Source organism: Leptidea sinapis, chromosome 18, assembly GCF_905404315.1.
Source record: "Leptidea sinapis chromosome 18, ilLepSina1.1, whole genome shotgun sequence".
NCBI classification, from domain to species: Eukaryota; Metazoa; Arthropoda; class Insecta; order Lepidoptera; family Pieridae; genus Leptidea; species Leptidea sinapis.
Window position 1 is genome coordinate 13,913,411 of NC_066282.1, and position 21,351 is coordinate 13,934,761.

At 33.7% G+C, this 21,351-nt stretch overlaps 1 protein-coding gene across 4 annotated transcripts in view; it reads left to right on the forward strand.

Annotated features, from left to right (window-relative positions):
- The window catches only part of LOC126969349 (phosphatidate phosphatase LPIN3), an 83,331-nt gene that overhangs the window by 17,139 nt on the left and 44,841 nt on the right, over positions 1–21,351 (forward strand). For all 4 annotated transcript variants that reach the window (XM_050814704.1, XM_050814703.1, XM_050814705.1 and 1 more), the window contains exon 2: positions 17,088–17,362. In XM_050814704.1, the coding sequence (XP_050670661.1) occupies positions 17,183–17,362 (180 nt within the window). In that variant the 5' untranslated portion in view covers positions 17,088–17,182. The remainder of the gene's footprint in view (positions 1–17,087; positions 17,363–21,351) is intronic.

The window sequence follows — 21,351 nt, forward strand, 5'->3', positions numbered from 1 at the left end:
AACTCTCAGAGAGTTTCATCTTACAGTAAATATTCAAATAAATTAAATTTTGACGGAGTTACGTTTCCTGTTAAAATGACAGATATACAAAAAGTAGAAAGGTTAAATAATTTAAGTGTAAATGTTTTTGGTCTTGAATACAATTGTAAAAAGAAAGTACATGAATTAGTTGGTCCATTGTATTTAACAAAATCACGGAAAATTGTTCATATCAATTTATTATTTATTTCGCACGGAACAATTAATCATTTTTGCTACATTAAAAACCTATCGCGTTTAGTAAGTGGTCAAATTTCAAACCATGAACATGCAATCTACATCTGTGACGGTTGTCTTTTACACTTCTCAACAAATGATAAGTTATCAGCCCATCAATTGAATGATTGTTGTCATATTAAAGTGGAATTGCCTAGTACAGAAAAAACTTTAAAAGATTGGTTTGGACAACCAATTTCAAACAATGTCTTAAAATTTGATAAATTTAATAAGATGTTACAAATACCCTTTGTTATATACGCGGACTTTGAAGCTTTCCTTAATCCAATTCAGACATGCTTTAACGATCCATCAAAACCTTATACAACTAATGTTCACAAACATGAAGTTTATAGTTTTGGGTACTATATCAAATGTTCATATGATGATAGTTTATCAAAATATGAAACATATAGTGGTCCTCATTGTACTCATGTCTTTATGAATCAGTTGTATAAAGATTTAGAAGTGATTTGCACAAAGAATTCTTTTGTCATAAGTCCAAAGCCTTTGACTTCCAATGATAATGAAATTATTTCGCAATGTAAAGACTGCTTTATATGTCAATTTAATTTAAATGGTGAATGTGCATTATACTTTGACTCGCATACAGGACATTTTAGAGGAGTTGCGCACGAAGTATGTAAGACAAAGTTTAGAATCCCCTATCACATCCCAGTTTTTTTACACAATCTTAGTCAATATGACTCTCATTTTATTGTTCATGCATTAAATTCTATTGATGGGGAAATTGATATTATTCCACAAACGAAAGAAAAGTACATTTCTTTCACAAAAACGATAAAATTTAATAATCATAAAATTCAATTGAGATTCGTTGATTCGTTTAAATTTTTGCCTTGTAGTTTAGACAAACTTGTTCAAAATTTGAAGGATGAACAATTTCAAACATTAAAATATAATTTTCCAAATAATAATGATTTTTTACGTCTTAGAAAAAAAGGAATTTATCCATATGAATTTATGTCATCACATGATTCCTTAAAACTTTCAGCACTCCCTAGTCGCGATAAATTTTACAATACATTAACCGACACACATATTTCCGATGAAGATTATGAACATGCCAAGGATGTTTGGCAACACTTTCAGTGTCAAAATATGTCAGATTATTCTGATTTATATCTTAAAACCGATGTTTTACTTTTAACAGATGTGTTTGAAAATTTCCGAGCCTTATGTTTGCAAACATATGGTCTAGATCCAGCTCATTATTATACAGCACCTGGGTTAAGTTGGGATGCTATGTTAAAATGCACAAAAATTAAATTAGAATTACTTCAAGACTTTGAACAAATAGCTTTTATTAGATCGGGCATTCGAGGAGGTGTATCTCAATGTAGCAATCGTTATGCCAAAGCTAATAACAAATATATGCGAGAATATGATAAAGACACACCAAACTCATTTTTAACTTATCTTGATGCTAATAACCTTTACGGATGGGCCATGTCTCAATTCCTTCCTACAGGAGGTTTTGAGTGGGTAGATGTCACAACTAATTTTGATGTCCCTGATGATCATGAATATGGTTTTATTTTGGAAGTAGATCTAGAATATCCTATTGAACTGCATGATTTACATTCTGACCTACCCTTATGTCCCGAGAATATATGTATTGGTAATACAAAAGACATAAAATTAGTTCCAAACCTTCGTAATAAAATTAAATATGTGATTCACTACAGAAATTTAAAGCAATGTCTGACAATGGGTTTAAAATTACAAAAAATTCATAGAATTTTAAAATTCAAACAATGCGCATGGTTACAATATTATATAGATTTAAATACAAACATGCGTAAACTAGCCACATCTGATTTCGAAAAAGATTTTTATAAATTAATGAATAACTCAGTGTTTGGAAAAACAATGGAAAATATCGAAAAAAGAGTAAATGTAAAATTATTGAGTCATTGGGAAAATCAGGGTAAAATTCTAGGCGCACAAGATTTAATTGCTAAGCCAGAATTCCATAGTTTATCTATTTTTAATGAAAATTTGGTTGCAGTTCAATTACGAAAGACGAAATTGTTCCATAATAAACCTATTTATCTGGGATTTTGTATATTGGATATTTCTAAAACTCTAATGTACGATTTTCACTATAACTATATGTTTAAAAAGTTTCAAAACAAATTAAAATTATTGTACACAGATACTGATAGTTTAATATATCAAATTTTTACAGATGATTTTTACAGAGATATAAAACCTGATTTACATTTGCGTTTCGATACCTCTGACTATACAGAAAAAAATATATTTGGCTATCCAAAACTCAATAAAAAGAAGTTAGGCTACTTTAAAGATGAAAACAATGGTAACATATTTAATGAATTTGTAGGACTTAGATCTAAAATGTATGCATTAGATGTTGAGGGAAAATTCACAGCTAAAGCTAAGGGGGTTAATAAAAGTGTTACTAAGAATATGAAAATGGATAATTATAAGACTTGCTTATTTGAAAATAAGAACGAATATTGTTCAATGCTTAGATTTAAGTCGATAAAGCATAATATTTTTACTCAAAGAATAAATAAATCTAGTCTGTCATTTAATGATACCAAACGATACATTTTACCGAATAATATTGATACCTTAGCTTGGGGTCATCATAAAATAGAATAAATATTATATTAAATTTTAAGAATAAATTATTATAGTTTTAAAAAACCAAATGAGAGATTATTGTATTTAGATGTATAAGTTGCGGAGTAAAACATGATGTACTGTATATTGTTTCAATTATAGATTTTTCTGTTTAAATAAATGGTGGTTTAATAACAGATTGTTTCATTACTATACTAAACCTTAACACACATAGACGTAGTAGATAATGCATCATTTCAATCATCCATTCACTGCAATTGTTGCTGGTCCAAGTGGATGTGGAAAATCAGTTTTCGTAAATAATTTTATAAAATTTTTGAATGATTTCTGTGATACAAATTTTACCCAAATCACCTGGTGCTTTGATGAAATGCAGCCTTTATATAATCTTAACCACATTAATTATCTTCAAGGTTTACCTGATTTATCTATGTTTGACGGAAAAAATCCTCAACTTGTAATAATTGATGACCTGATGAGGGAATCAGATGGTCGTATTGTTGATATATTCACGAAAGGAAGTCATCATAGAAACTTAAGTGTGTTTTATTTATCTCAAAATTTGTTTCATCAAGGTAAAGGACAAAGAGATATATCACTCAACTCAAGTTATATAATATATTTCAAAAATCCTCGAGATAAAACCCAAATTCGATACTTATCTCGTCAAGTATTCCCTGAAAATCCGAAATATTTGGAAGATTCTTACAGAGATGCTACCAATGAAGCTCATGGTTATTTAATGATTGATTTGAAACAAGAAACAAATGAATTGTGTCGCGTTAAGACAAAGATATTTCCATCCGATGGATATTGCACTGTTTATTTACCCACAAAAGGGTTTAAATATGGTAAGAATCAAGAAATTTCGATCATTTATAAATGATGCATAGACGTTTAAAGACGCATAAAGATTTGTTAATTGCTCTACATAAACTGAAGCCAAAATATCAAAAAGCTTTATTAAAATCATGTAACAAAACAGAAATAAATTACATTTGTGAATGTATTCATAACGTACTGCGGGGTAACGTTGAATTGGCCGAGAAAGAAAAATCTAAATTAAAGAAATATAAAAATATTCTTCGAAAATTGGTAAGAAAAGGTACGAATAAAATTAGAAAAAATATAATTGTACAAAAAGGAGGTTCATTTCTACCGATAATATTGGGTTCTATTCTAAGTGGGTTGATTAATTCATTTATTTAAGAAAATGGATAATGCTAAAAAAATGTTACTTATTGAACCATCGTTATTGGAGAAGTTAAAACAACCCAAAGAAAATGATACGCCAAGATCTCGATTAGATACTGATATGCAAAATATCTTAAACAGTGACATAGAAGATCGAAAGAAATGTATTTTATATTTGCAAACCCTTCAAAGATATCTAAACTTCGTCAAAGAGGATCGACAACCATACCACATACCACTTATAAATGATAATGATTCATATATTGGTTTTAATCAAGGTCATAATGAAATCGATACTGATTATATAAATCATGATGTGAATAAAATAAATGTAGTTCCTTCTCAAACATCAGTGGAGGTTAACAAAAATTTTGGAGAAATATACACGAGCTCTGAAATACTGAAACTAATACCGAAAACATATGCTAAAAAAGGTGAACTTTTACTAAATTTGATTTCCTTGAATAAAAATAAAATAAGCTGGGATGAATCTGGTACCGTGATTATAGATAATGAAAAAATACCTGGGAGTAATATTGTGGACTTGGTGAGTGATACCTTGAGAGCTCTTCAGAAAAGTGAACCTATAGGTTGGGAAAAATTCGCAACAACTTTAAAGGAAATAAAAGTACCACTCACTTATATCGGGAACCCAAAGCGAGTGGATTTTATAAACCATTTGCAATTAAAAGAGGTTGCATCTAAATCAGTACCTGACGAAGAATTTTCTACACCAACAAGTAATAAGTACACAGGGAAACTAAAAAAAAGATCGGACTGGGAAAAATGGACCCCATATTAGAAATAAATAAAATTTATTATGATGCATCACATCCTGCTGGCTACAGCACTATTGATAAATTGTCAAAAGCAATGAAGGGTAAAATGGACAGAAATAGTGTCTTAAAGTGGTTACAATCACAAGAAACATATACATTACATAAACCTGTTCAAAGAAAATTTCCTCGCAACAGATATATTTTGTCTAATATTAATGAGTTATGGCAGGCCGATTTAAGTGATATGAGATCTTATTCTGAATATAATGATGGTTTCAAATACATACTTTGTGTTATTGATGTCTTTAGTAAATATGCGTATGTTCGAGCAATGAAAAAGAAAAACTCTGAAACAGTTAAGGAATGCTTTGAAAGTATTTTTGCTGAAGCTAATACTACACCTACACATATACAGTCTGACAAAGGAACTGAATTTGTTTCCAAATATGTACAAAAATATTTTAAATTAAAAAACATAAATTATTATACAACCAATAATCCAGATATTAAAGCAAGTATTGTCGAAAGATTTCAGAGAACTCTTAAAATGAAAATGTGGCGCTATTTTACACACAAAAATACTCATAAATACATTGATGTTTTACAAGATCTAGTGCATTCATATAATCATAGTTTTCATTCTAGTATAAAAATGTGTCCATGTGATGTTAATAATACAAATATAATGAGTGTATGGCAAAATTTATATGATAGAGAAAGTAAGATAAAAACATCAATTAGTATGGTGAATCCAAGAATTCACGTTGGAGATTATGTTAGAATAACAAAACATAAACATATTTTCCAAAAAGGATATGAATCAAATTGGAGTGACGAAATATTCATCGTATCTACCATAATACACCGATCTCCGTTTGTAGTATTTACTTTAAAGGATTTAGAAGGCGAAGAGATAGTTGGTACTTTTTATGAAAAAGAGTTACAAAAAATCATATTCGACCCCACTACTAAATACAAAATAGATAAAATAATACGCTCTCGATATACCGGTAACAGAAAAGAATTGTTGGTGAAGTGGAGAGGTTATCCAAATAAATTTAATAGCTGGATATTAGCTTCTACTTTGAAAAAAATATGAATAAAGATAGTTTTTATTTAACTTTACTAAGCAATAGTTCTATGGATTATTTTCCTGATAATACAACAACATTATTTTCTACGAAACTGCCAAAACCAACAATACTAGAAGGTGAATGGAGGGTTGGAGTAGTAGAATTTCAGTACCCATGCACTATGTTCACCGTTCAAGAACATGAAAACATTATTTATATAACAAAGTTGATGCAAGTACCCAATGAAAGTAAACCGTCATATGTTTATTACAAGACACATATTCCAGCCACAAATTACGATAACATAAATCATATTTTGACGGCACTGAATAACACTCGTGAAAAAATTAAATTTAAGTGCGATGAGGTTTCAAGGATTGTAGTTGCTACGATAACGGATGAATCCATAAAATCTGTAACTCTATCACCTAAATTATGTCTTCAACTAGGGTTCGAACCAAACAGGAACCTCGTTGAAAAAAATTTTGGAAAGTGTCCAGCTAATTTGCATTTGGGTTTACCGTCTCAATTATTTGTTTATTGTGACATAGTGGAGCCTCAAATCGTTGGAGATGTTATGACACCCCTTTTACGAATAATACCATTGGATCCCTCAAAATACATATATGGAGCGTACAAAATGCACGTTTTCTCTCCTCCCCATTACCTACCTGTGATGCGTAGAGAATTTGATACAATTGAAATAGATATAAGAACAAGCACCGGTCAAAAGATACCATTCCAATTTGGAACAGTGTGCATTAAACTCCACTTTCAAAAATTATAATGTACGGCAAACGTGATAATATTTCATGTCCATATGAACACTATTATACTCACCAGGCCGGATCGGGTATCGGAGTTATTTATAAAGGAGCACCGTATCAAAGAGGTCATGGAATCGGAAGTTTTCTTGGGGGGCTGTTTAGATCTATTTTACCACTACTGTCTAGTGGTGTTCGAACTATTGGTAAAGAAGCATTAAGTACCGGTGTAGGTATATTATCAGATATGGTTAATGCACGCCCCATGGAAGATTCAATAAAAACTCGTCTAAAAGAAGTCAGCTCAAATTTGAAACGAAAAGCTGATGCTAAAATAGATAATATCAACATGTTTGGATCAGGGTATATAACAAAACGAAAACGTCGTTCTGCGATCATTCCATCAGTGACTGCGAAAGCGAAAGCTATTAAGAAATTAAAATTGAATCAAAAACAAATCAAAGATATATTTACTGATTAAATATGTCATTTTTACATAGTCAGTCTTGTGAATGCATTAAGTCCGAATTGGATTTATTTGCATTACCATCAACTCAAACTAGCATTGAAAGTGGACTATGGATTCATTATAAGCCCATTTCATCACTTGCTGATGATGGACCAATAGAATTTCAAGTACCTGGGGCAGGTGATGACTATGTGGATTTATCCCATACTTTACTCCATATAAAAGCTAAAGTTTTGAATCAAGATTATACAAAACTGACAGTACCGACAGTTGTGGCCCCAGTTAATAATTGGTTACATACACTTTTCAGTCAACTTGATGTATATTTAAATCAAAAACTTGTATCGCCACCGAATAATACATATGCATATCGAGCTTATATTGAAACTCTATTGAATTATGCACCTGCTGCAAAAGAATCTCATCTCACTTGTGGTCTATGGTATGAAGATACAGCTGGAAAAATGGATGCAACTGATGAACAAAATAAAGGATTTATTAAAAGACAAGAATTGGCTAGTGAAAGCAAAGAAATAGAAATGATAGGACATTTACATGGAGATTTATTCAACCAAGAAAAATTTTTGATTAATGGCGTTGACATGTGCGTAAAGTTAGTTCGTTCTAGAGAAAATTTCAATCTCATGGCTTCATCAACTGATCATAAATTTAAAGTGTCTATTACAGATGCAACTCTAATTATTCGAAGAGCACGAATCAACCCAACTGTGCTACTTGCACATCAAAAAGTTTTATCATCTACCACAGCAAAATATCCAATCACGCGAGCAGAAGTCAAAGTTTTAACTATACCATCAGGCATTCAGGGGAAAACCCTTGATAACATATTCCTTGGTCAAATACCCAAAAGGTGTATAGTCGGTTTTGTGAATAATGCATCCTTTAATGGTAGTCTCACAAAAAACCCATTCAATTTCGAAAATTATGATATTAATACATTTTGTTTATACATAGATGGACAACAGATACCTTCAAAAGCCTTACAGCCATCGTTTGACAATAATATTTTTACTACGGTCTATCATACGTTATTCTCAGGAACAGGTATACATTTCCTAAATGAAGGCAATGGAGTATCAAGAGAGCAATATGCCAAAGGGTTTTGCTTGCTAGCCTTCGACTTAACACCCGATTTATCAGCAAATTCTTCAAGTCATTGGAATCTTATAAAACATGGTAGTGTAAGATTAGAAGTTCGTTTTGAATCAGCTCTTACACAAACAATTAACTGTATTGTTTATGCGGAATTCGATAATGTTATTGAAATTGATAAAAATCGTAATATTTCTGTAGATTACAGCAGTTAGAATATAATAATTAATGTTTGAATCGTTTGTATCCTTGTGTATTTTTTATGTTGATTAAATACTAGACTACCTTATAAATTTATATAATAAAAAATGTATATAAAATGATATTTTGTTTTATTATGGTGAAACATAATGGCACTTAAATGATAAGTTCAATTATTGATAGTTTAATGGAGTCAACATTTCCAGATTGTACTAATGACTACGTAAGTATGTAGGTACAAAGTTCGTTTTCAATCAGCTTTTATATTATAATAAAATTGATGAAAATATAATTTCATAGATTTATATTTGAATCGCTTGTAATGATATTTTGTTTTATTGTAACCATATAAGTTTTAAATACATGAATAAGATACATTAAAGCCTTATTTATTGAGTGCTTATGTTATTATGATCCACATAACTATTCAATCCTCGCAACTGACAAGACCCTGTTCTCAACTAATATGAATACAATCGAGATACAGAATTATTTGAACAAAATCGATCCCAGTATTAAAAATAATGTTTACGCGGCAAACCGATTGCCGATATATGTTGTAACGCCCTGTTATATTGTCAGCAATTTAGATAGTGATAATAAGCCAGGCACTCACTGGGTTGCAATACACATTGATGAGCAGGGTATTGGACAATACTTCGATTCATATGGTCGTCCACCTCAGGGATTCCAGCTGATGTTTTTACAAAGGAATTGCAGAATGTATAACTACAATACTGCAAGAGTACAGAATGAATATACCGCAGTGTGTGGCGAGTACTGCATAATGTATCTATACTTTAAGTTTAATAAGAAGAGTTTGAATGATTTCATCAAATATTTTGAAAATGATACAATCTGCAATGATGTTTTATTATATACTTTATTTAAATCATGTTTTAAAAATAAATAATAAATACAGAAACTGTCTTTTTAATCGTAGTAACGAATGTGATAGAGGTAATTAGTAAATTACCTGTATCACGTTCATGGAAATTTAGACATTGAGTCGCTCACCAATCATTAGCTAAATGACCAGTGATTATTAATGATTATGGATCTGTTTAATTTAAAAAGCTAACTTTGAAACTATAAGAGATATCGAAAAACGGATCAGCGCAATCGCTCGGAAATACATCAAAACCCCCAGTTTGACACCAAACTTCTTTTTTTTTTTTTTTTAGTAGGCATCACGAGCAAGTGAGCCAGAATCGAGGAGCCAGAACCGGCGAATCCCTACTACTGTGAGCCAGAACCGGCGAATCCCTACTACTCATGTTAGATTGATGTTACATAAATATTATTAAGTCCATGTTTGCCACATTTATGACGTGCAAATTTTATAAAATACATTTCTAAATCATTAGTCACAATAATATACCAGTGATAGAGATTATTCGAATGACCTCGAAGTTCTTACAAAGAAGTAGCTAGTGAAATTACTAGACAAATTTGACTTAACATCTTATGTCTCAAGGTGACGAGCGCAATTACTGTAGAGCCGCTCAGAGTTTTTGGATTTTTCAAGAATACTGAGCGTCACTGTATTGTAATTGGCAGGGCGTATCAATAACCATCAGCTGAACCTCCTGCTCGTCTAGTCCCTTATTGCTATAAAAAAAGATGCGACAAATTTGAAGGTGTCATATCAGCTGCCATCCATTACAGGCATGACTTACAATATACTATCGTGAATAAATATCGTATACAAAATATATCTGTATATATATATAAAAGAGAATGTATTTTTGTATGTTCCCTAATAACTCCTAAACTATTCGACCGATCTCAATGAAATCTTTTGTGATAGATTCGTTGAAGCTCAAGGAAGGTTTACATATATAATTTATATGGCAAAAAAACGCTTGACAGGTCAGCTAGTGTGTTATACAAACATAGCGTGCATGAGAGAAGAACATCACAAACGGAGATACAGCAAGATGGAAAAGTTAAGTGAAGCTATTGTTACTGTGACATATTGGGTTGTATTTTTTATGAAAATTATTAACTTAGTCGCATTCCGCTCTTGGCAGAGCGGTCGTGGCCATAAACTTAGAATATATATAGTAAATTTATTGAAGTAGGCGTTACTTTGCGGAAATCCATATTTATCCAAATCTTTTAAGTTTTCTTAAGTGTTAAATCCGCCAATATTTGTCTTTAAACAATTCGACACGAGTTTCGCCTGTACACGAGGCATCCTCAGGACATGTTGACTCGCCAAACTGTCGCGAGACTCAATTAAGACTCAGTCTCTGACTAGACGAGCTGACACTCCGATTATGAATGACCTATATTGATATGTCAATGTGTGCGTTAGCTAGTGGTTTAATATTCAAAATACTGAGGCGAATATAATAATAATAATAATACTAGTGGAACCGACAGACGTTGTCCTGTACACACGTCTTAAATTTTGAAATTGGTCCAGCCGTTAGGAGGAGTTCACTAACATACACATGAGCAGGAGAATTATATATATAATATTTATACGGAATTGAGAATCTATTTATCAAATTCACTGGAACACACAAAAAATCATCAAAATCGATCCAGCCGTTTAGGAGGTAGTTCAATAGTGAATCTAAACCATTCTCGAATCCACCTGAAGACACACCAATCTCAAATTCACTGGAACAACCAAAAACTTCATCAAAATCGGTCCAGCCGTTTAGGAGGTAGTTCAATTGTGAATCTAAACCATCCTCGAATCCCCTTGAACTCACACAAAAAATTTCATCAAAATCGGTCCACCCGTCTAGGAGGAGTTCAGTGACATACACACGCACACAAGAAATATATATATAAAGATAATATCGAATAAAAATATATTAATCTGTAGAGCGTACTTAGAACTTGCTCAGACTTTACTTGAGTAGAACTTAACTGAGTGTGATTAAACGTTAACTTGACTTTTGCAATATCAGCTGTCAAATAACTATAAAAACGAAATCAAAGATTATGCTAAGCTTAAACTCTCTTCTCCCACATTCTCTTGTTTTGTTAAATTAATAACTAAATGAAACACTTTTTAAATATTTATTTCCAATTTTCAACCGAAAGCTGTTAGTTTTATATATCTTATATCTTTAAACGAGCAATTCTTGTATATAAATATATATTTATTTTCTTTCAAATTCAAATATTTTTATTCAAAATAGGATGTGACATCACATATTGACAGTAAAAAAAAATCTGAAATCTGAATCTCGGAAACGGCTAACAACGATTTTAACGAAATTTAGGTAAAAGGTATTTTCGGGGGCGAGAAATCGATCTAGATTGGTTTCAGTTTTAAAAAATATGTATGAGAAACTGCTACAATTACATTAGAACACAAAGGTAAATATCGCCACATGGGACATTGGGTGATCCGGAAAGCAGAAGACCCCGGTTCGAATCCAGATGTCCTATTAGGTTTTCTTTTGTTCAAGTTGTGTACCTTTTTAAAAATCTGAGCAAGGCTCGGTTGTCCAGGTACTATAATAGTGTTATATACTATATGGCAGGGTCAAAGATCATGAGATGACACGGATTCGAATGAGACAACTTGATAATATGTAATGTTTATTGTTCTTGACTCTCGTATTTCATTCACCTCATACATCCGTGACATTGAGGCAGCTCTGTCGTTTGGCACGTCGTATTCCCATGCGTCACTAATAACATCGCTTACTAGAATTGAACTATTAATAAGATACAGTAGATCTCTATTGAGTGTATCTTCAAGAGAGAAAATATTAAGTATTTGCATACAAAAACCTGCGGAATGAGCTTCCTTGTGCGGTGTTTCCGGGACGATACGACAGGGTACCTTGAAAAAAAGCGCGTACCTACGGTACCTTAAAGGCAATGCTCCTTTGAATACTCTGGTGTTGCAACATAATGTGGGCGGCAGTGATCACTTAACAACAGGTATGCTTGTTTGTGCTCCTTTTCCATAAAGAACCGCATAATTTTGTGATGTGAAACTGATGAAGATCACAAGGCTACCGGGACGGGAGTAGTTCACGAGTGGCGATCAGATCTATAACTAACCAGTCTTATAAAAATGGCACCATCATACCGATTTGGCGATGAAGCCAAAAGGTAGGCTTCGGAAGTCTTTGATAATATAAGTCACATAACCGCTTTGCGAATGTAATTTTGTGAGGCAAATGGATTGTACGATCTCCGCGCGTTGATATAGGGACAGGCTGCCATTTTTGTGACGTCAGAGCACTACGTACACTTCAATAATTACAAATGAAAAGTGCCGTTTGCGTACCCAGACGTCTCATTATTAGTTTTTATGGAAGAGTAGAAAACTGAGATTATTACTGATCACCTCGGCTCATACCATCTTGTAGTAGTAGACTACAGAGGAATCAGAACATATAATCGTCGAATAAACGCACGTAATATGAATCAGAAAACACATTTTTACGTCATTGCAATGACGTTCTATACATATACATACACGTGGAATAAAAACAAAGCCGAAATATGTAACATGCCACAAATTACACCATAGTAAACTTTGACTGATATATCTATACATTGACGCATTTGCTCCAGTTGTCTAAAATATTCTTGGTAATAAGCAGCAATGTAAAACATTCAGCTCGGTTTTGTTTCGGCGAGTTACAGTTGACACAGGACTAAGAAGACTTTTAGCAGTGGGAGGCTCCTTTGCACAGTATGCCGGCTTGATTATTGGTAACACAACGGCGCCTATTTCTGCCGTGAAGCAGTAATGTGTAAGCATTACTGTGTTTCGGTCTGAAGGGCGATCAATCTTAACACCGAATATTACCGTTAAACTTAGGAGACACATACTCAAAGCTTGGTAGTCAAATTTAACGTGATACTGGCAAATCTGTGGTGTGTCTTCCACAGAAGCCACTGTAGGAAGAATAGAATAGAATAGAGTGATCTAAGATTAGACGAAAGTACAGTTATATAATATACTAGCTGACCTAGCAAACGTTGTATTGCCGATATTAAAATCGCGATAGAAAAGTAACTGTTGATCGTAGATGGGTGAAAATTTGAAGTTGTATGTATTTTTTAATGCTGACTCATAACCAAACAAATTTAAAAAAAAATGTCAATGAAATTAAAAAAAAAATTTCGTGTGGACCACCCTTAACATTTAGGGGTATGAAAAATAGATGTTGGCCGATTCTCAGACCTACTCAATATGCTCACAAAATTTCATGAGATTCGGTCAAGCCGTTTCGGAGGAGTACGGGAACGAACATAGTGACACGAGAATTTTATATATAAGATACATATATTATATTATGTTGTGTAGTTACATGTAACAAAGGAAAATGGAAATTAATTATAATGATTCAACACAAGACTCATTCATGAACAGTTAAACTTTCCAGTCAAGATTGTTTATTGTTTTTTCCTACTTCAGCCATGTTGAATGAATAATAATTATTGTTAACGTAAACACTTTGGCGTACAATGGAGACGATAATATGCTTCTGTCAAGCGATACTTTGACACGTACCTATATTAGCTTCGTATTAATTGTAAAAAGTTTTTATGTATACTTACGCTTACGGCCGTTCCCAATATACTATCTACAGATAGAGATAAATACTACCTTCTACTGTTAATAATCTAAAGCTGTCCCAATATACCCGATAAGTCATTCTTATCGCCTTATATTGGGACGCGTGAATTGCAATATCCATGCAAACTTATATCGCTGGTGAGCTATACGTCGTCCCATTGACAGACAGCGTGTACCGATAAGTTGAGTTACCGTCGATAAGTTTATGGGGACAGAAAAGTCGATTTTATCTCAAGTAAGAGATAGACTATATTGGAAACGGCCGTTAGATAATTTATACGTCTAGATGGAGCCTCTTGCTGCAAGACAACCAGGAACACAGGCCAGGTTTATTACTTTAGTGTGCGTGACAAGCTACGTCTTACACTCGTGGTTTGTATGTCACTTTGCTTTAAGGTTGCATTGCTCAAAATAGAGTTCAATTGTCAATCTCATTTATTTTTAAGACATTTACACAACTGTCTCTGTAGGTATATCTAGACGTATAACTTATGATCTAAGAATTACGGCTATATTCATTTGTATGGTCGGTCTGTACGTCCTTTTGTTACTCAAGAACGACTTCATCAATTTTGATAAAAATTGGCGTGTCGTAAGAATATATTTTGATTGTGCATATGAGAGAATGATAGTATTGGAATATACTTTATTAATTTAGATTTTTGTTATTTAGCTTCCACTGGTTGTTGTAACGCGAACAAACTACAAAAATGCCAAAAATAAAGTATAACTAACTTTAGCAATAATAAACATGTTAAAGTACCGGTTAAGTAAAAAAAATTGTTGCATGATTAGACAATTTTTAGATGACGTCATAACTTTAACTGTTAACAGTAACCGTGCAATTTTCGCCGGTTAAAGCTTTTCTTAATGTTTAGATAGCGACCTGTGAAAAGTTTCAAATAAATATTCGATTTTGTCTTGATGTAAACGTTATTTTAACTATGCCAAGGAATACAATGATGTAACACATTCCGCAGTCTATGTTAAAATCAGTGGTACTGTCAATGTTAAATTTGACTTAAACCTTAACTATGACAGCTTATATGATGCAACCTAGCCTAAAAATTTTCGTGGGAACCACAGTTTTCTTAAACTAGCGAGTATTGCATTAGGTTAGTAAAATGAAATGGTAGTGGTGTGTAATTGAAATGTTTTTTCAATAATCTTTACGACAAGAATAGCTGTGGCGGCAATAACTAATAAGATTATCGTAATCCTCGCTCACGTGGGTGACCTTTACGATCAAATACTCGTACGATGGAAAGAGGATTACGTGATTCGTAGTATATTATTATAATACGATATAAAATATTAGGAAGCCATCTGTGATGATCGAATGCTAAGCAACAGTTTGAGGGCGCACCCTAACTTAAATTGCTTAGCAAGATATGGACTGTATCAACAATTCTACAGCGTGGCACTACAATGCCGACATTATATAAACACACGCGTAGATATTTATTTATTCAAGCCTTAAAACTTCTTCTAAGTATAAAAAACTGTTATTCTAATATAAATTATAGTTTATACTTCATCGCACTGCTGGGCGAAGGCCTCCCCCTTTTTCTTCCATAATATTTTGTCAGCTGTTGATCGGGTCCAGAGTACTCCTACAAAGGCAATTCGTCGATCCACCTGGTGGTAGGTCTGCCTCTTTAACGTTTTGCGTCTCTCGGATACCATGATGTGACCAGACTACTCCAGCTATTGCTAGATCTTCTTTTTATATGTACGGGTAGATATACTTAACGGTAATAAATCAATTTTCCATAATAATTTCGGAACAACCCGTAAGAAATCTAGTGTAGCCGCAGGCTAGCGTAGGCACTGATATCAATGACGTTCTATACATATATACAATGCACGTCATACAAAATCAAAGCCGAAATATGACACATGCCATAATTAATGACACTATAATAAGCTTCGACTGTTATGTATATACATTTCTGCGTTTACTCAAGTTGATTTACGCTATTGGCCAATCCATCTCAATAAATGATATCAACTTATCGGTGATAAGTCACACTCTTTTCTTTGCGTCGTTAGGGTATTATTTGAGGACTTTTTTATAGCACACTTAGACTTGGTGACTGACACAAAGTTGACACACGACTAAGGAGAAGAGTTTGCTTATATTGTCTTTACGCACACTTTTGCTCTTCCGCTATCAATTTGCGAATGATATGTCCATATGTATAGAACGTCTGTGTGAAGTGACTGTCACCCACTTTGTGCCGTCTTATGCGACCACGTAAGGGTGATTAAAATTTCGTTTCCTAAATATATTACTTCATTTATTCAGATTGCGGCTTCATCTACAGTATCTACTTTACAGTTGAAAACCTGCTCAACCCCAATAATTGCAGACTAGGAAATTGAATTGTCGCTCTTTCAAAGTAGAGAAGCTTTCTTGAAAGAGCGACATCTTAAGTAATGGATCCCAGAAGTGAGGGTTATCACTTTATAAAAATAACAAATTATTTACATCGATGTAATAGTTTGACGTTGTTGGCTCTGTTCAGACCCGCTTGAGTTTTATGAGCATTGTGTACAATCAGTATATTGAGGTCACTAAATAGAAGTAGGGACTGATTTTGGTGCTGTGTTTATTGGCATGCGCTGATTACAATTCTCTTTATTAAAGAACGGTTGACAACCCTACTGCCATTATCCCGTTTTATTGTCGAATGACGGCTGAACTGAAATAAAACAGCACTTTGCAAAGCATTTGCGGAGAAATGATTCCGTACATCTTCATATCTGCAACAAACAACTAACTATACTTACAATAGTAGGTACCTATGATTACATTAAATTAAAACTATCATTACCGGGAAGTGTACCAAGAATACTGGCAGGATTTCCGCGTTGGATAGCTAGGCTGATTCGTTGACCGAAATAGCTGCCAGGACTCGGGTTTCCAGTAGCCCTATTGAGGCGCATTGATATTAGATAGTAGCCCCACGGGCCAAGTGTCTCGACACCAAACGGCATAAAAATGTAAGACTCACTGATTTTTTTTTGTTTTAGATGTCCCATCCGTGCGGCGAAATGGGTTAATGACCCTTGGGTCATCAAATTAAATGGGAATTAACGTATAAAGAGAGGAGAGCAAGAAATCCATCATGTATTCAATGAACTACATCGGTACGTTCTTCAAGAAGTTCTACAGTGAGATCAACAGTGCGACGCTGACCGGAGCCATTGACGTCATCGTGGTGGAACAGCCAGATGGAAGCTTCACCTGCTCGCCCTTCCACGTTCGCTTCGGGAAGCTCGGAGTTCTTCGCTCCAGGTTCAAAGTGGTAACTATGAGTATTTATTTGCATGTAGCAGTAATTACTACCGATGATAGTGGGAGGCAGCTTTGTACAGCTATGCGGCTAAATTATTGGTGGCCACAACGGCACCTATTTCTGCCGTGAAGCGAAATGTGAAAAAATTATTGTGTTTCGGTCAAAAGGGGGCCGCAGCTAGTGAAATTACTGGGCAAATGAGAATTAACATCTTATTTCTCAAGGTGACGAGCGCAATTGTAGTGCCGCTTAGAATTCTTGGGGTTTTACAAGAACCCTGAGGGGCACTGCATTGTAATAGGCAGGGTGTACCAATTACCATCAGTCTGAACGTCCCGCTCGTCTCATCCCTTATTTTGATTAAAAACAATGATAAATTAATACCTAACTACAATTATAATATTATTGACGGGGCGAGCGGGACGGCTCGATCATATGGCGTTGCGTAGGTAGATATGGTCGCTTCATTGTGTCTTCTACCGCATTTATCACGGGAAGTTTCCGAAGAGCTGTTTCACCTGATTCCTACCGGCGAATTCCACCTTCGCACGACTCATGAGGATATCATCCCCACTATCTGGATGTGTGACGTTCCTCTACAGTCCGGTTTTCGAGGAACATTCTTCGGCCTACAGTACCTACGTCTTTCCAGTTACAGTATTCTGGTGACCAAAGTTTCACGCGAGTGCAACGCGGGTGACATCCGAGCTGTGAGCGAACTTAATGCTCACCATTCAAGGTTCATGTTGGGGCATAAAACTTTACTGCCTTATTCATAATAAAACACTTTTCGAAGGTATAAAGCTATATTAGTTAAAACGTGTTTTAAGCCTATCATACGTTCGATAAAATTCCTTATTCATATTCTTTAGATAAATCTCCCATAACTAATACGTCCCTATAGTACGCAATGTTGCCATTTCGTACAAAAAAACATGATTTTAACTAATGTAGGAACTGTCAATGGAAACAGACATCTTTTCAATGTCAATGGCTAGTCAGTTGTCAAAGGTCGATGTCAAAATAATTTCAAACTTCAAAAATCAAAGTTTTAAAGTCTGTCGGTTGTCAATGTATGACGGATATCAAACAACTTTAGGCGGGAAACTATTTATCACATTATTTAACGAACAGCTGATTGATGTCGGCCATGTTTTTCTGCGTTCGAGTGCTTAAAATAGGTTCATAGAATGGTCCTAGCTCCTATAAGTCACGTCAGCTTTATCGAAGAGATAATGAGCGTTTTAGCTCTAATATGCGACTATGACTACCATTTTTTAACAAGCGTATATTAGCGATGTTTTGAATCTCGGTTAAGTCATTATGAATAAGACAGTTAGTGTAGGAACGCAAGTAAGTGAAAATTATAACTCTGTTGCGAAGGTTTTTGATCTTCACCAATACTTGAAAATCATCGTTAAGAAATTGTCGTTCTATTATTGTGTGAGTTCCGACCAGGTGATTTAAACCTTAAGTACAATCAGTAAAGCACATTATTCAAGTGCAGACTATTTAATCCATCAGGCCTTGGATTCGTTTAAGGTTTGCGATTTGTGAATAAATATTTTAGTTGTAATAAGTATAGTAATGACTCTCATCAGTAATGACTTGCAAATCTGCGGGAACTAATTTATCTTAGTGTTTGGATCGTATCCGTGTCAAACAGGATTAACATCTAAATACAAAAAGCTATAACTGCCTTAGAAAACTATATTTATTATAATATCCACAGTCTGAGAGTTGAACAACGTGTACAAGATTGTATGACTTTACGTCACTCAAACGGTTAGCTCAGCAGAGCACTCGCACGGAACGCGAGAGGCCGTGGGTTCGAGTCCCGCATCGTTCATAAAATTTTGTTTTCAAATTTTATTTGTGTTTATTTATTATCTTTCTTCGATACTAAAACAAAACATGCAAACACAATGTGAAATATAGGCTCCGATCCACAATGCAATGATAATGCAACTACAGTGACCTTCAAATACATTGTGATTGCAAGTCTCATTAGGTCAGTAGTATAATTTCGCTAGTAATGCCCTCCAAAACGGAACAAAACATTTCAGAACTTTTATTATTATTATTTTTTTTTTTATATTAACTGGCTCCGTCGACTGAATGTCGACGATTCGGCCAACGTCAAGGTGGAGAGATTTTTTATTTTAATTTAGCTGATTGAAGAATATAAAGAGCTGATTTAAAAGGAAATGATCGGTTGATATAGCTGTCGTTTTTTTTGTGAACTGAAGAATAGGCAACAAAGGGTTAGTACGGTTAGTAATAAACATCCATAATATTAACTATCTTGTTAGTATCTAATCTAAGTTTAAGGGAGAAATGTGTGAATGTAAGTGGGAATATGTGCCTAATAGAAGCGTAGAAAGTAGGGAGAATAGAAATTACAATTTAATATTATTGCGGGAAATCAATTTTTAAAGAATCTTTATGAAAGGGGAATGGCATAAAGTAAGAAGAAAAGGGATGTTGATGGGGCGAGGGATTGTAACATTGCGACGAAGTGGCTGTACTAGACTCTGAAAGCTTTGACTTTCACAAGTGAATTTAAAAATAGTGGAGTTCATTTTAGGGGGGCAAACAGGCACAGTAGTTCACGTGATATAAAGTGAATAAAAATAGTTAAAAAAAACTATAAAACACGCTTTTGTTGAAAAGATAATTGTTGAAATTTAAATGAATATCAATTCCTGCCTTATCAAAGGATAGATAAAAAAATTACATAAATCAACAAAAATCTTAGTTTGCAAATTGAGAAATGGAATAATTTTATCAAATTAATATTGTACTGTCATTAGACTTAACATTTTGAATATTTTAGTAAACAAGTGTTGCCTACCTCTCCAAAGGTAGACATTATACCTAATATCAAATGTCTGTTATTATTTTAAAAACAATTGTAAAGGAATAAATTTTGAGAAAATAAATGCTTTTTTTTCTTCTCTTTTATAAAGGTGTTAATGTCAAAACAAAACCAATTAAATGTTATTAATGCGTCTTATTTCCGCCCGAATACAAAATTAATCTATTATCATCGACAAAAAGCATGTCTGCTGCTAATGTGAAGCTCTTTATCTCATTATAAGTGGAAAAATAGTTGGCCATAAAAGAAACGAGTTATTCGAATGGACAGAGGCCCGAGTTGTCGCCACTTAAGCGGCGGTTAAACAACTGTCTCTACGTATTGCGAATTATTCCGACGATGACCTTGGCATACTCGAATACATAACGATATAATAGAAATAGATTTGTCACACTAGATAGTGGAGAACGATATTCGGGCACCAGTTCGATATTAATTTATTTATTTACTACATGACCCGGCAAACGTTGTTTTGCCATATAAATTATTTTTAGAGTTAGACCGTTCTTGGACATTGCAACATTACTTTATTTTTCTAAAATAAATGAATTATTCTAAAATAAACGTAGCCTTTGCTACTCCTTATTACAACAGCTACCTGCCAGTAAGAATCCCTTCAAAATCGGTTCAGCCATTTCAGAGATTAGCCGGAGCAGACAGTCAAAAATTGTAAAAAATGTTATTTTGGTGTATGAACCGTATATATATTTATATACACGTAGTAAAAAAACGGTTATTTCAATATTACAAAGAGACATTCCAATTTTATTTGTATGTATAGATTTATTAGCATCTCCAACAAAATTATCACTAACTTATTACATTGACGACCCATATAGCCCAGTGGTTAGTGACCCTGCCAACCGAGCTAGAGGTCCCGGGTTCGAATCCCGGTAGGTGCATCATTTATATGATGAATATGAATGTTTGTTTCCGAGTCATGTATGTTTAAGTAAGTATATCGTATTAAATATATCGTTGTCTTGCACCCATAGTTGGCTATGCCTAGTTTGGGGCAAGTTAATTTGTGTAACAGTGTGTAAATATTATTATTATTATTAAATATAATTCTAAATAAGTCTAAGTGCTATTGCACTTACAGACAACGACCACGTGATAG